The 14456-nt window shown below is 32.9% G+C and overlaps 1 protein-coding gene across 1 annotated transcript; it reads left to right on the top strand.

Moving 5' to 3' along the window:
• The first annotated feature begins 691 nt into the window (after positions 1–691).
• On the top strand, positions 692–7380 carry LOC116015881 (probable peroxygenase 7). Its single transcript, XM_031256048.1, has 5 exons — positions 692–815; positions 888–973; positions 5470–5564; positions 6482–6607; positions 7233–7380. Exons 1-5 carry the CDS (start codon positions 692–694, stop codon positions 7378–7380), a joined length of 579 nt encoding a protein of 192 aa, XP_031111908.1.
• The last annotated feature ends 7076 nt before the right edge of the window (positions 7381–14456 follow it).

Below are 14456 nucleotides of genomic sequence, written 5' to 3'. Positions count from 1 at the left end.
CTGTTTGGTAAATAATTAGCCTATCAGCCAATTTTGGCTTATTTGACTACTATTAGTTGTTTGGTTAATAAACTTTTTATAACTCCAAAATACTAAAATTCAAAAGGCTACTCAAAGCAGTCTTTTCAATTAGCTTTTTGAGAAAAGAAATTATACCAAACAGCTGATGCTAACAGCTAATTTTATTAAACAACTTTTTACAATCAGCCAATGTTATTAACAAATCATACCTTCTAACCCAAACAGCCAACCCAATCAGCCAACAGCCATTTACCACACAGGGCCATAATGTAGTTTCAGTATTTAAATAACGGTGGGTGCATTGCATACTTTATTTCCCTGCAATCACTAGTACTCTCTTACGTGCTAACCTCTTCAGTTTTCTGTTTTGAATACCAAATACATTGGCAACGCATTCTTTCAATTCACTACTACTGCCGCATATACGCGTATTCATTCTCACACGCAGATCACAATGCATATAATATAAAACCATACACTAAGAAAATCAACAAGTCTGTAGAAATCCCAAAACTCTAAGAAATTATATCAAACCGGCCACCAAAAATCCCTCTTTATTATATGGCTTCCTCAAGCAGTACTAAACCATATGGTAAGCAAGTTTTATAGTTTCCCTATTCCAAATAATCCTTTATTTTGATGACACTTTGGGCTATACTCAAGAATGAGAATGGAATATAATAATGCAGGAAAGGGAATGGAAAAAGATGATGAGAAAACCCCTTTGGAAAAGCATGCCATGTTCTTTGATACCAACAAGGATGGCATCATTTATCCTTGGGAAACATATCAAGGTTGTTTTCACTACTTATTCTATTTTCTCTTTTCATTATTTTTTTTTTAACATTTAAAATTTGATGATTTAGGTTTTCGGAAAATTGGCGGTGGATTTTTTTCTTCTGTTGCTCTTTCCACTTTCCTTCATTTCGCCCTCAGTTCCAAATCTCGACCAGTAAGTTTATCTCTTTCTTTAGATATACATACATATATTATATATAGAGACAAAAGTTTTAACAATACTGTACAATATTCACAAAGATATAGACATAATTACATTTTACTTCTATATAATAAAATTTTATTATTTTTCTATCGTGATAACAATGTTGACCACAACAAAATATAATACGTGCATATCATTATTCCCAATACTATTAACACTACTTATATTAACAATACTTGATACAATTAAGTACTCCGTATATCTAATTATATAAGGTATTATCAAAACATTAGAAAACCCCAAATTTGGAAAATTGGTACTTTATTTTATTTGTTATCTTCCTATTTTTTTCTTGAAAGAATTTTTGGTATAGCTAAATTGATATTGTAATACACACACTGAGTTCTACTAAATGGACTCCCATTTTCTACTCCATCTATCACTTTTACTCCTGACGTGTCAAAATATGATAGTTCATCTTCATCCTGTGGGTCTCCAGGAAAGTGTTAACATCAAACTTTTGAGTGATGAAGTAAAAGTAGGGGGTATAATTTGGGAGTCAAGTAGTATTTCCCTACACACTAATGTAAGGGATGTGAGATGTGTGAAAGTTTGTGCCTAATTCCAATTACCGAAACTGAACAGTATTAGAAAAGACAATAATGTTTATAATAATAATAATAATAATAATAATAATAATAATAATATAATGTTACTCATTTAGTCATTTTCATAAATTTTATATTTATTTTTTTGGATAAATACTCATTCCATCTCATTTTATATATGTGTCTAGTTCAGTTAATGAAATTTGACCAAATATATTTTAATTTAATTTTCCATAATATTAAGCTGAGTTTTAGTAATAGAGTCAGTAGTATTAAAAAAAAAGTTAAGTATTATTATACATAATTTATATATTATAAATCACATTAAATGTACTACTAAACCATAAAAATTTTATAAAAAAAATAATTTTAAAATAAAAAAAATAATAAACCAAAAATATAGTTTATTTAACCAATTAATAATAAATAGGCGGATAAAATTACACAGAAGGAGCAACTAACGAATCCTTACTCATTCAAAATGTAAATTAAATTAATTTTTTTATCATATAATTCTAATCTAATGTGTACATGTATTATTAGTATTAGAAAAATATAATAAAAGATATGGTGGATATATGTGCATGATAATAGTAATGGAAAGATAACAAAAATTATAACAACGTGGAGTGGTTATATTTATCCAAGAATAATAAAAAGCATGTTACAACTCGTAAAGCATAATAATGTACAAAAAAAAAATAAAAGTAACAGAAAAACTGCATATAAATGAAGACTATCAACCTTCACTCTTATTACATTTTTAAATTGAATATGGTAAGATCATGATATAATAGATATTGGTGGAAAAAAGAGTTTTTTTTTTTTTTTTCAAACTAGGGTTTTTTTTTTTTTTTTTTTTTAACTAGGGAAATTTAAATATTTATTTTCTAAACTAAAGCATTTTTTATCATGTCATTTATCTTTTTATGCTGTCATTGCTACATCATACATTTCGCCATGTCACATGAGTGCCTTGTATGTTGACCCCATCACTCTATCAATCAACGACACATTATCATTGTCATGTCATATTTCTTACAAAATAAATACTCTTCAAAAATATTATTAACAAGAATTTCATATTTGATATTTAAATAATTTAAAGATAAATTTTTATTTTATACTTTTTATTTAATACTCCGTATTAACAACAATTATGTAGAACTTTTAAAATATAAAAATCATTCTAAAATAAAAATTATTAACTCTAACAGCATGATTGATTAACATATATAATGGATTTTGAAGGAATAGAAATGTTATTCCATATGTAATGTTTCCTAATAATCTTGTGGTTTAATTTTCACATACATACATACACACACACAAACATACACACACACCATCGCACACACAATGAGTGAGGGTGCGTTGAGGAATTGGACCTATGCGGAGTATAGGGCCAAATTATTTTATGGACTATGAATAAATGTTCATTTTTAATATACTGAAGATACATTATTTATGCACGGAAGGTTCATTATATGGTAGTATACCAAATAATGAATTTTCAATACTCAAATAATGTATCTTAAAAAAAAATGAGCATTTAGTGTATGATTGAAGAGTATTTAGGGTGAATTATTCTTCTCTTGAGGATTGAAAATAGATGCAAGCTTATGCTCTCTAAAGTACAAAGGTGGAAGAGAATATGAATTCAGATTAGGCTAAGATAATGTGACCCAACTAAGAACAAGAATGAGAGTCAACTATTTGACAATGGATGTCTTTAAATGGAAAGAAACATTTCCCAAGGTCATTCCAAGCTCTTAGGACACACAAGGACATTCTCATGACTCATCAGTATCTAAAAGGTATTTCACCAAACATCTTGTTCTCATGACTCATGTGGTACAATGGTGGTGTTATTTGTGGTAGTAGTGGTGGTGGTGGTGGTGGTGGTGGTGGTGTTGTTGGTGTTGGTGGTGGTCGTGTGGTAGTGATGATGGTGGTGTCATAGTGGTGGTGATGCTGTGGTTGTGTTGTGGTGCGGTGGTATTGGTAGTGGTGGTGGTGGTGATTGTTGTTGTGGTACTAGTAATAATAATCATGAAACTCACTTAAAAATAAGAGCTAGACGAAAGAGAAATGGAAATAAAAATTTAAAAAATTGTCTTCCGACTAAAAAAACTAGCAAAATATTTTCTACTGAATTAAACATATTTTCCAAAATGAATATTTTTCTTTGACTTCCCTTTTCTTGAGTGCCTATAAATTGAAATACAAAAAATAACTGGAAGGCATTTTCTAGGTTTCCAAAGATAACCTTATTTATCAATTATTAAGGTAATCCAAAACCAAAATGGAACTACCTACTAGGTAAGTTTTTTGTAGCCACTTTTTCTACCTATATATGCGCTTGCATTTACATGACATGGAACACCCTCTCACGTAAAAACTAAGGACAAATCTTAGCCACAGAAAATAGGTGATTAATTGCTATAATTAAAAGTCAAAGACCTTAATTTCGTGCACATAATCAGCAATCCAATTTCCATTAATATCAATTAAGGGACAAATAGCTAATTCAAAATTCTAAACTTCTGTCCAAATAGTAAGTCAAGGATAAAATTGGAGTAGTTTCTATATTATTAAATTTTTTCATTTAAATAAAATAAATTATTGCTATTATTATTAAATATAAGAAAATCTGATCTGATTGTTTTGTTAATGTGGGGTGCTTTAATTTAGTGAGACAAACATGTGGTGTTGTGCTCTAGATAACTGTGTGCACTCTTACACAACATTGTGTACACCGTAAAATGTCACTATAGTCGTGTGCACACACGCCAAACACCACACTCATATATTATACTGTGGATACTTTAAGATTTCTTTGTGTACGTATTCACATGAAAATGAACACATACACATCATGCACCGCAACAAGCAAATTCACACACATGTACAATAGTGCACACATGTCAAATGTGTATGTACTTAACATATTATGTGCCTTCAATTAATTTATAAAAACATAATATTACAGGCACATAATCTGAATATTATTTTGAATTAGAATCTACAATGCAATATGAACCATGGTCCATGATATAATTTGTAGCATCAAAGGCTACCATATATTTGATTTGTCTACTATTAGAGAACCTCTGCCAATTTTATTAACTTTTTTATTTTGAAAAAAATATCAAATTTTCCCTTAATGTATAACGAATAGTGTAATTATGATTTTTAAGTGAAAAAGGCACTAATGAGGCCTCCTCAACCGATAAAATTGTACAACTAAGTCTTAATATGGGAGGTGGTGAGTTCGAATCTTAGTGGAGACAATACTGACTCTTGTGCTTCAATAGGTTGAGAAAGTAGTTATGAACAGATACTGCATTGTAATAGAGTTAGTAGTATTCAAAAAAGTCTTAATATGACCTATTCACCTAGTCACTGTTGATATAAGGCTAACACGTTGTGTTCTAGGCTTAGGCGGATGCTAAATGTTTATTTATTATTTTATTTTGTTAACAAAATAAAAATATTTTTAATTTTTTATATATTATTTATAAAATAAACAAAACATTTTTTAAATTTTAAAAAAATGTTATTTTATCTTTTATTTTTTAATTTAAAAAAGGGGCATTCACCTTCTTCTCTAATGCTATCTTCTATTGGTGAATAGTTGTGCATTGTCTGTTAAACAAAGTAGACCGTCATGGTTGTCTATCTACATTAAGATTCGGATCTCATTTGATAGTAAAATTGTACATTAAATACATGTTGTATCAGTTAAATAAGAGACTACAAATTCATTACTCTATATATATATATATATATATATATATATATATATATATATATATATATATATATATATATATATTATGCTCAATGATTACAACATATTTATAAGATATAAGACTTTGGATGACATGCATGCAGGGAAAATTGCCTTCTCCTGTCTTCCCCATTGTGATTGAAAACGTCAAACTTGATATGCATGGCAGTGACACTGGTGCCTATGATAGAGAGGGAAAGTACGTTTTCTTTCCGTCATACGTGTGTGTGTGTGTATATATATATATATATATATATATATATATATATATATATATATATATATATGCGTGCTTGTTTGAAATTTGATGTTGCATGAGTGTTATTACGTGTACATTATATTCTATTGAAAGAATATCAAAATTTAAAATATAGGAATATTTTATAATATCAATGGTAACAAATAGTGAAGAGCCTGCCAATGACCTTGTGGTTTAGTGGCATCCGGTAGTGGCTTTCGGTTGCACCTCATGTTTGAGGGGGCAGGTTCGAGCCTCAGTAGAGGATTATTACATTGTAATCGAGTCAGTAGTACTCAAAAAAAAAAAAGGCCGTACAATATTGGTACCGACCATGTTTGTAGCCGTTCCATAACTTGTCGGACATTACATGTCACCAACATTTAAAGACCTAATTGACTTCTGGGCAAAATTAAGTTTATTTGATCATTTTCCCTAAAAGTTAATACATATTTTTTTATTTGACAAAATTAAATAGATATAAATTAAGTATTTAGAGTTCTCTCTCTCTCTTTTTTTTTTAATCAATTTATAATGAAGATTTACATTGACTTAATTAATTAATGATAAACTCAGCACACAAAACGAGATGAGAAGTATAATAACTTTTACTGTGACCAAATATGCATAGTTAATAGTGAATATATAAGGCTGTGAATGCTGCTAACTTAATGGACCACATAACCGTCTGCTGTTTGGCGCATTATGGTTAATTAGTTCATGGAGCATATTCATTAATTGTATTAGAGGTGTTAATTTTAATGTTATAATTTGTTATTGTAATACATTATATACCCATAATTTTATAAAAAAAAGTTGAGAAATGTCCATTCCTTTCAAGCATTATTCACTTAATTAACTTCTTTGAATAATGATAGCTTTGTTGAATCAAAGATAGAAGAAATTTTCAACATATATGGACAAACTTTTACAAACGCCTTAACATCGGAGGAGGTAGATAAATTGATTAGCGATAAAAGGGAACCACATGATTACTCGGGATGGTATGTATTCTTACAATGCTCTTCCGCATTCTTACAATGCTCATGCCTTTTTCTTGCTCACCATGAAAGAAAACTCTCTTTTTGCCTTGCATCATACCAAGAAAGTAAATTTCGCGGCATACCACTTTACATTGCATAAATCATTATTGTGCAAAATTTTCATCAAAGGTGCAAATCAAGGTCCATATATATGAAAGTGGAAATTGCACAAAAGCAAGCAATTAATATGAAATGAAAGCTTAGGGTGCAAGTGTGTAAATGTGATTCTAAACCAACCTCACAATGGGTTAGTTTAAGAGATTTATTCCCAAGAAATTTTTGTGAAAAAAGAATTTGTCATTAACGACTTCTAATGGTAGAGGCTTATTGTCAAAGAATAGTCGAACTCAAGTAAACAAATTTTAATAGGGTCATTCTAATGGTACGTTGTATAGTATACTTAGGTAAAATTGCTACAAAATATAAAAATTTGGTATTAAATTGACAACTTTTAAAATTTTGAACATAATCTCTACAAAGTGAAAAGGTTTTAATTTTGCTTCACTAATAAGCCTTTTAAATTTAATTTTGAGCTTTTAATTTGTTAGTGAGTTGACCAAGTGTATCGAGAGTTTTTAACTTACAGGATTCTCGCCGCATTTGAATGGAAGTTACTGCATCTCTTTGCTAAAAACGGGGATGGATTGCTCACCAAAGAAAGGGTGAAAGGTGTGTATGATGGAAGCTTATTTGATCAACTGGCTAAAGACCATGCATCAAAGATAAAAGCGTAATCCCCTAAATTTCATTTTTAGTCTTCAACTATTATAACATTGTCTCTATTAGTCTTATTCTTTTAATTTTATTCAATCATATCTTGAACTTTTATTTGCTGAGAGTTAATTACCAAAATGGTCTCTTGGCTATAGCAAAATTACTAAGTTGGTTCCAAGTTAACGGATGTCTAACAGCAAAACAAACGGAGGACCAAATTGATTAAGATTTTTAAAGTTGAGAAACTTAATAGATTTAAAAAAAATAGTCAAGGACTAAATCGGTAATTTTGTTATAGTAGATCATTTTGATAATTAACTCTTTATTTAATTGCCTCAATTATTAATTAGTCCTCTATTATTGAAAATTTTGTCAACAATTAATAATGATTTCTAACATTTAATTTTATCATTCAAGCCCCTCGCCTTAACATATGATTTCTCTCCCTTTCTCATAAACTTTTTTAATTGAGTGATAAAATTATATGTTAATTATATTTATTAAGCAGTGAAATCAAAATATATATATAAAAAAAAGTAAATAACTATAACAGACAAATGAAAGTTAAGTCTGTAATGTGACAAAAATTTAAAAAGTTTTGATGAAATGTGAGAATGCCACAGTAGTCAGCAGTTGAGAACTAAATGTGACGGTGTATTTGGTTCGCACATTGAAATTGGTATTGAAATGGGTATCAAATACTTGGTAATGGTAATGAGTTTTGGTGATTATTAATAGTTGGGGAAGCGGTTGAGGAAGAAAGGAATGAAACCCTTATTTTATTAGGAAATAAGTTTTGCAATTAAGGGGTAATTAAAACTCATAATAGTGTTCTCAAAATTAAACCTGTCAACCAAACAATAACAATGATGAGTTTGATACATATTTCTAATAGTTAAACCTGTCAACCAAACACACCTGATATCTGGTTGGATCACCATTTATGTTTATGATGGTCAATATTTTGAAATTTAGCAAACAGATATATTTTTAATAAAATACTCTAATCAAAAGTGATTGTAGTAATCCTTTAAAAAAAAAAAAAGTGGTTGTAGTCAAATATTAATTTTGGTAAATTTTAATGTCTAGTATGAACAGTTCAAAATCAATTGGTGAGTGACTAACAATAATTAACCGTTTTCAAAATTATCGTAACTAGTTCACATTGTTACAATTAGAGGTTTTATTTACATAGTCCAAAATAATTTAGTAATAAAAATGTTATTTATCTTATAAAAAGCAATACATAGGGCATCAAAAATGTTTTCCTAACTTATCAATATAAAATAAGGAGTTAATATCAACTTAGTAGATTTTTCTCGATTTAGTCCAAAACAACTTTTTGTACTTAATTAAGTCATCGACTTTGATGGTTTTATCAATTGAATCCTCTGTTAAAATAACTTGGTAATTTCACCTATATTAGTACTGAATTTAGTTTTACCCAAGTTAATCTTCAACTATAGTGATTTTACCCAATTTAGTCATCAACTATACTTATTTTTCTCAATTTAGTCCTTGATTATTCTAACAGTGAGGACTCAATTGGGTAAAAGTGTAAAACCATCAAAGTCAAGGACCTAATTAAGTACAAAAAATCATTTTGAACTAAATAAAGAAAAATCACTATAGTTAAGGACTAAATTGTGTATTTACTCATAAAATATGTCTTTTAAAAATAATACATCATCAATTCAACTTTATCTATCTTAATTTTTAAATTTATTTTAAAATAATATAATATTTATTCTCTCGCTTTAAATACCACAAATTGTTTAGTTTTTTCCCAATTTAAAGGACATAGTTAGAAATAATTTCATGTATTGTTTTTTTAATACTTTGATATCAAAAGATGTATTTGAACTAAATTTCATTTTTTTACCTTATTTTTTCAGAAATAATTCTACTGCATAGAAGGGCAGCCTTCGGGGATTGGTGCGTCGTCTACAGTAAAAGCAAAGCTACTATGTTATTTTTTATTATTATATGTACCAATGTAGTACGCTCTTTGATGCATAACAGATTTACAAAATAAAGGATTGAATTTAAATGTGTTACAATATGTAAAAGGTAATTCATATATATTCATTATAGTCCTTTGAAGTGACCACATAAGAGTTCGACCATCCTCTGGTCTGTGATCCAATTTCCCTCCTCATTTAATCGCCACAAACAGGTGGTAGAACCGTGTATTCTGATCTCCTGAAGTGATCCATTCCTCCCTCGATCGTTGATACCACATCAGCTCCTCTTGGTAGAGAGTGTCTTCTAGTTCCTTTCGTAATCTTTTGTCAAGTTTTAACAAATCCGATCTAACTCGCTTAGCTAGGCTGCGCTGTATTCCACTAATTCTTGCAAGCAACCTTTTCTTCCTATGGAAAATATTCCCAAATACCTCTTTATTCCATTTGACTAACTCTTGAGTCATAATGTCTTTATTTGAGTTTATGTCCATCTCGGGTAACACAATTTCCATTCTATATTGGAAAGAGCTCAATCCAGTTTTGCTTTTTTAAATGATGGAGTGTTACTCCCCCTCATCCATGTAAATCTCGAACCTAAGAAGCCGAGATCAAGTAATCCTTCCCTAAAAATCAATTCATTAAATGTCGAGCATCTAGTCATGTTGAAACAGTCCGGGTTGCTCACTTCGTCGATGCTAGTTACAGAGTTGAAATCTCCAATTGTTAGCCATTACTCCTGTGAATTAAACTCAAGACCAGAAAGTTCAGAATATATAAATTCTTGCATAAAGAAATATTAGGACTACCACACACTATAGATAATATCCATGGTTTCAATCTTTTGTCATCCACCTGCAAAGTAATGAATTGAGGGTGAGTATCTAAAATAACAATATCAACCAAATCTTTCCAAAGAATCCAGATGCATCTAGAAAAGCATACACCCTCTACTCGCACTGATAAACACTCAAGATAACTAGAATCAAGGGTCTAAGTTGGGACTATTTAGTAGCGTTTAGCATCCTTTTGTGAATTATTTATGGTGTTTTTGTGCTTTAATGCTTAGGACTATTGCAAAACTATATCTTTGGTGTATTTGAGTGTTTCTATAGGTCCCGGGAACCAATTGACAAGGCATGAGGACTTAACGAGCAAACGAAGCGAGGAAGAAAAGCCCAGGGCAGCATAGACACCACTCCACGCGTGGAGCCGGCATGGATCAATTCCAGTGCTAAACCACGCCGGGCCTCCACGCATGGAGCCCGCATGGACCGGAGGTGCGGAGCAAATAAAGTTAGGGGCAATTTTGGGAAGGCTATTTAAAGACTTAGTTAAGAAATTTTTAGGAGATTCACATTTTTTCCATATCATAATTTTAGATTAGCAATTTACTTTAGAGAGCTTTATAGAGAGAGAAAGAAAATCCTAGAAGACTTTCATCAATTGATTCAAGTTTGAAGAACAATTCTACATTGAAGCTTGTAATTAGATTCTCCTAGGTAATCTTCATTTCAATTCTAGTTCTATTCAATTTTGATTGCAATTTTAATTCCTTACATGCAATTAGGTTTTGTGATTTCAATGCATAGGATGAGTAGCTAATTTCTCTAGAGGGATTGAATTGTGCAAAGTTGTGATGCCTAGTGTTGATCTTTAATTCTCAATTGTGGAAATTGATTGCTATAATTGGAATCCTTATTCTTGCTTCTTGATTGTAGTGCTGATTGGATTCTAAGGGCTTTTGGCCAATCTCTTGGAAGATTGAGGCCTTAATCTAAGCATGTTTGCGATTAGTCTTGAGGCTAACTCCTTGCAATCTTGAATTCCTATGTAGATCTAAGTGTAGATTAGTAGGAAGGTGTTGAAGTCTAAATGTTCGATGAAATGCCTCTAATGCTTTTGGTTGCCTAATAAGCACTCATACGCTAGAGAGTCCTAGTACACTACTTGTAGAAAGGAATTGAGATCAAACAACCTTGAATAACCAATTTAGGTGAATCAATGTTTTATTGCTATAGACACACGATGAGGCATCACAACCAAACACGACTCTTTCCCTTGTTTCTTTCATTTGATTGTTCCGTTACTTGTTCATCTTAGTTGTTAGAATTCTTATCAACAAATGATTTTCATTTGTGCACTCATGACATCCTCTTGTGACCACTATGCATTCGTTACATAAACGCTGAGTAATCTTTCAATTTGCTTCCTTCGAGATCGACACTCGGGGAGTTTATCTCTTTGTTTTAACTTTCATATTCCATCATTTTCACCCCACAAATAAACAACTTTCAAAATGGCGTCGTTACCGGGGATGCAATAGGTTGTCATTACTTAGCTTTTATTTGATTGAATGCTTGTGTGAATAGAGTGTTGTCTTTTTTGTTTCAATTTCTTGTTTTTACTTGCTACTTACCCTCTCTTAACTACTTTTAGTCAAAAGAGGATTGTTTGCTTTCTTTCTTGTGCTATTTTGAAGGTGAATGCACACAAGGGCAAAATGTAATCAAGGCTTACTTCCATACATCCTGGAAATAAACAAGGCAACTCGAAGAAAGAACATCCAAGCCAAGGATATGGCTTCCACAAGTGCCAATAGAGGTTCACAAGGGAGATGAGTCCGTACTCCAAAAAAAAAAGGAAGATGAGTCCCTAGTCAAACACCACCACCACCACCACTTCCAAACAACCCACCCATAATACCAAATCCACTGGAGCCTACATTAGAAGGGCCTAATGTTGATCACATAGGACATCGGGATCCATTACAAGTTGAGGAATACAATGAGATGCCCCATGATCAAAAGAGGTCGATTGCTGACTATATGACCCCCCGAATTCAACATGCACAACTCAATCTACATACCACTGCTTGAGAATGTTAACTTCCATGTGCATCCTTCCGTTCTTACCTTGGTCCAAAATAGTCCGTTCGCTAGACTACCATCGGAGGATCCGCATGTGCACATTACAAAGTTCATTAGAGCTTGCGGCATGTTTCGCCAAGAAGGCGTGAGCGATGAGGTGATAAGGCTAAAGCTATTCCCATTTTCCGTTATTGGGGAAGCTTCTCGTTGGTTGGATAGTCAAGACGACCACCATTTTCGCTCATGGCAATAACATCATAAAGAATTTATGAACAAATTCTTTCCTCTCACCAAGACAATGAAGATAAGGAGATAAATCCAAGAATTTAAGAAAGGAGGTCTTGAAAGCTTGGGTGAGGCTTAGAGGAGATTTAAGGTCTTGAAGCGACAATGCCAACACGATCTTATGCATTCTTGGGATGTGGTGAGTTCATTCTATGGAGGATTATCGGACGAGGGAAAGATGCTCCTTGATTCTTCATCAAGGGGAGCATTTGTTTCCTTAGCATTACCCAAAGCGAAGGAGCTAATTGAGCGGGTTTCGCGTAATACTTCCTTTTGGTATGACAAGAGGAATGATCACGCCGACATGTATGAACTAAAGGGCAATGTAGCTAATGAGGCGAAAATTGAAGCAATGAACCACAAGATAAGAAGGCTGCAATCTATGGTAGAGAAGATGGAGGTGAATGCAAAGTCGTGCATGGTATTGGCGCTCTATTGCAGCATATGTGGTGGACCTCATGATATAAACGCTTGCACATCGCCCTCTTCATCGGAGCATGTGGAGGTGGTGGACTATCAAAGAGGAGCAAATTTTAATGCCTATGGTGGGGGAAATCAAAGTAAAAATCAAGGGTGGAAGCAAGGCGAAGGACAGAATCAAAATGGAGATTTCCAAGGGAGATAAGGCTATAACCAAGGTGGCGAACCCACCTATGGTCAAGGTGAGAAGGGCCGAATTGCTTATGGCCCACCTCAAGGACATGGTGCTCAAATGTCTCATTATAGACCGAAATTTAACTCCCATTTGGATCATGCTCAACAAAGGCGAGATGACATTAGAGAAGTCGATGAAAGATTGTCTAGAACCATAATGGAGCTCAAAATGATAGGGCTAATCTCAAGCAAGAGATTACCCAAGAGATCCGTCAAGAGATATCGGGACTACGGCAAGAATCCAAAGCCACCCTTAAGACCATCAAGAATCAAATCTCGCAAATGTTCAAAATGATGTCGCCAGATAGGCATTATGGTCAACTCCCGAGTAATACTGAAAACAATCCTAAGGAAAGGGTGAGTGTCATAGCCGCGGTGGAAGAAGAGAACCATCTCAATTGTGATCCAATGGAAATCATATGCAGGTTGTGTGCTTGTGAGAAGAGAAAGAAGTGAAAAGAAGTAGAAGAGACTACCTCTTATAGTCAAAACCTTGATAGAATGTTTGAAAATGGCTCTTGTGAAATTCAACCAATGGTAGGAGAAAGCAAGGCTACCTCTTGTAGCCAAGAAGGAGATGTGAAGGAGAACCATGAAGAGATCACCTCTTGTGATCTCGGGAGCAAAGGCAAAGAGACTGTGCTTTCCAAGCACGAATCAATCACCTCGAAGAAGAAGGATATGGCAAGGAAAGGTACATTTAACGCTTTTATGCAAAAATTCTTTTATGATGCTCAATGGCGTGAATTGTTTGAGAATGATACCTTTGAGGATTTTGCTTGTCTAGGCAAAGAGACATCGGCATTGGTTACTATGGGTTGCCCCAAAAAGAAGGGTGACCCGGGAGCTTTCGTTGTTCCATGTTCTATCAAGTACATGGAATTTCCTAAGCCTCTTGCCAATCTCGGAGCCTCAATTAACTTGATGCCATTGAATGTTTATGAGAAGTTGAGCTTACCATGTTTGAAGCCAACTAGCCTTTCACTCCGTCTAGCTGATGGTACCACTCTGTATCCAAAGGGCTTGGTGGAGGATGTGCTTATAAAGGTTGGTGACTTTCTTGTGTCGATTGACTTCATGGTTTGTGAGATGGGGAGAGAGGAGCCTTTTGGCTCATTGATTCTTGGGAGATTGTTCTTGGCAACGTGTCGTGCCCGGATTGATGTGGGCGCGGACGAGATTACATTAAGATTTGATGGGGAGAAAGCCTAGACAGTGAAGGTGAATGTTGAGAAAGAAGGAAAGGAAGAGCTAAAAGCAATGGTCAAGGTGAAAACCAAGACCAAACCTAGGTGGGAACAAAATTGGTGTGGAAGAACACTTGGG

The sequence above is a fragment of the Ipomoea triloba genome, chromosome 4 (assembly GCF_003576645.1).
Source record: "Ipomoea triloba cultivar NCNSP0323 chromosome 4, ASM357664v1".
NCBI classification, from domain to species: domain Eukaryota; kingdom Viridiplantae; phylum Streptophyta; class Magnoliopsida; order Solanales; family Convolvulaceae; genus Ipomoea; species Ipomoea triloba.
This window is presented reverse-complemented; position numbering and strand designations above follow the sequence as displayed.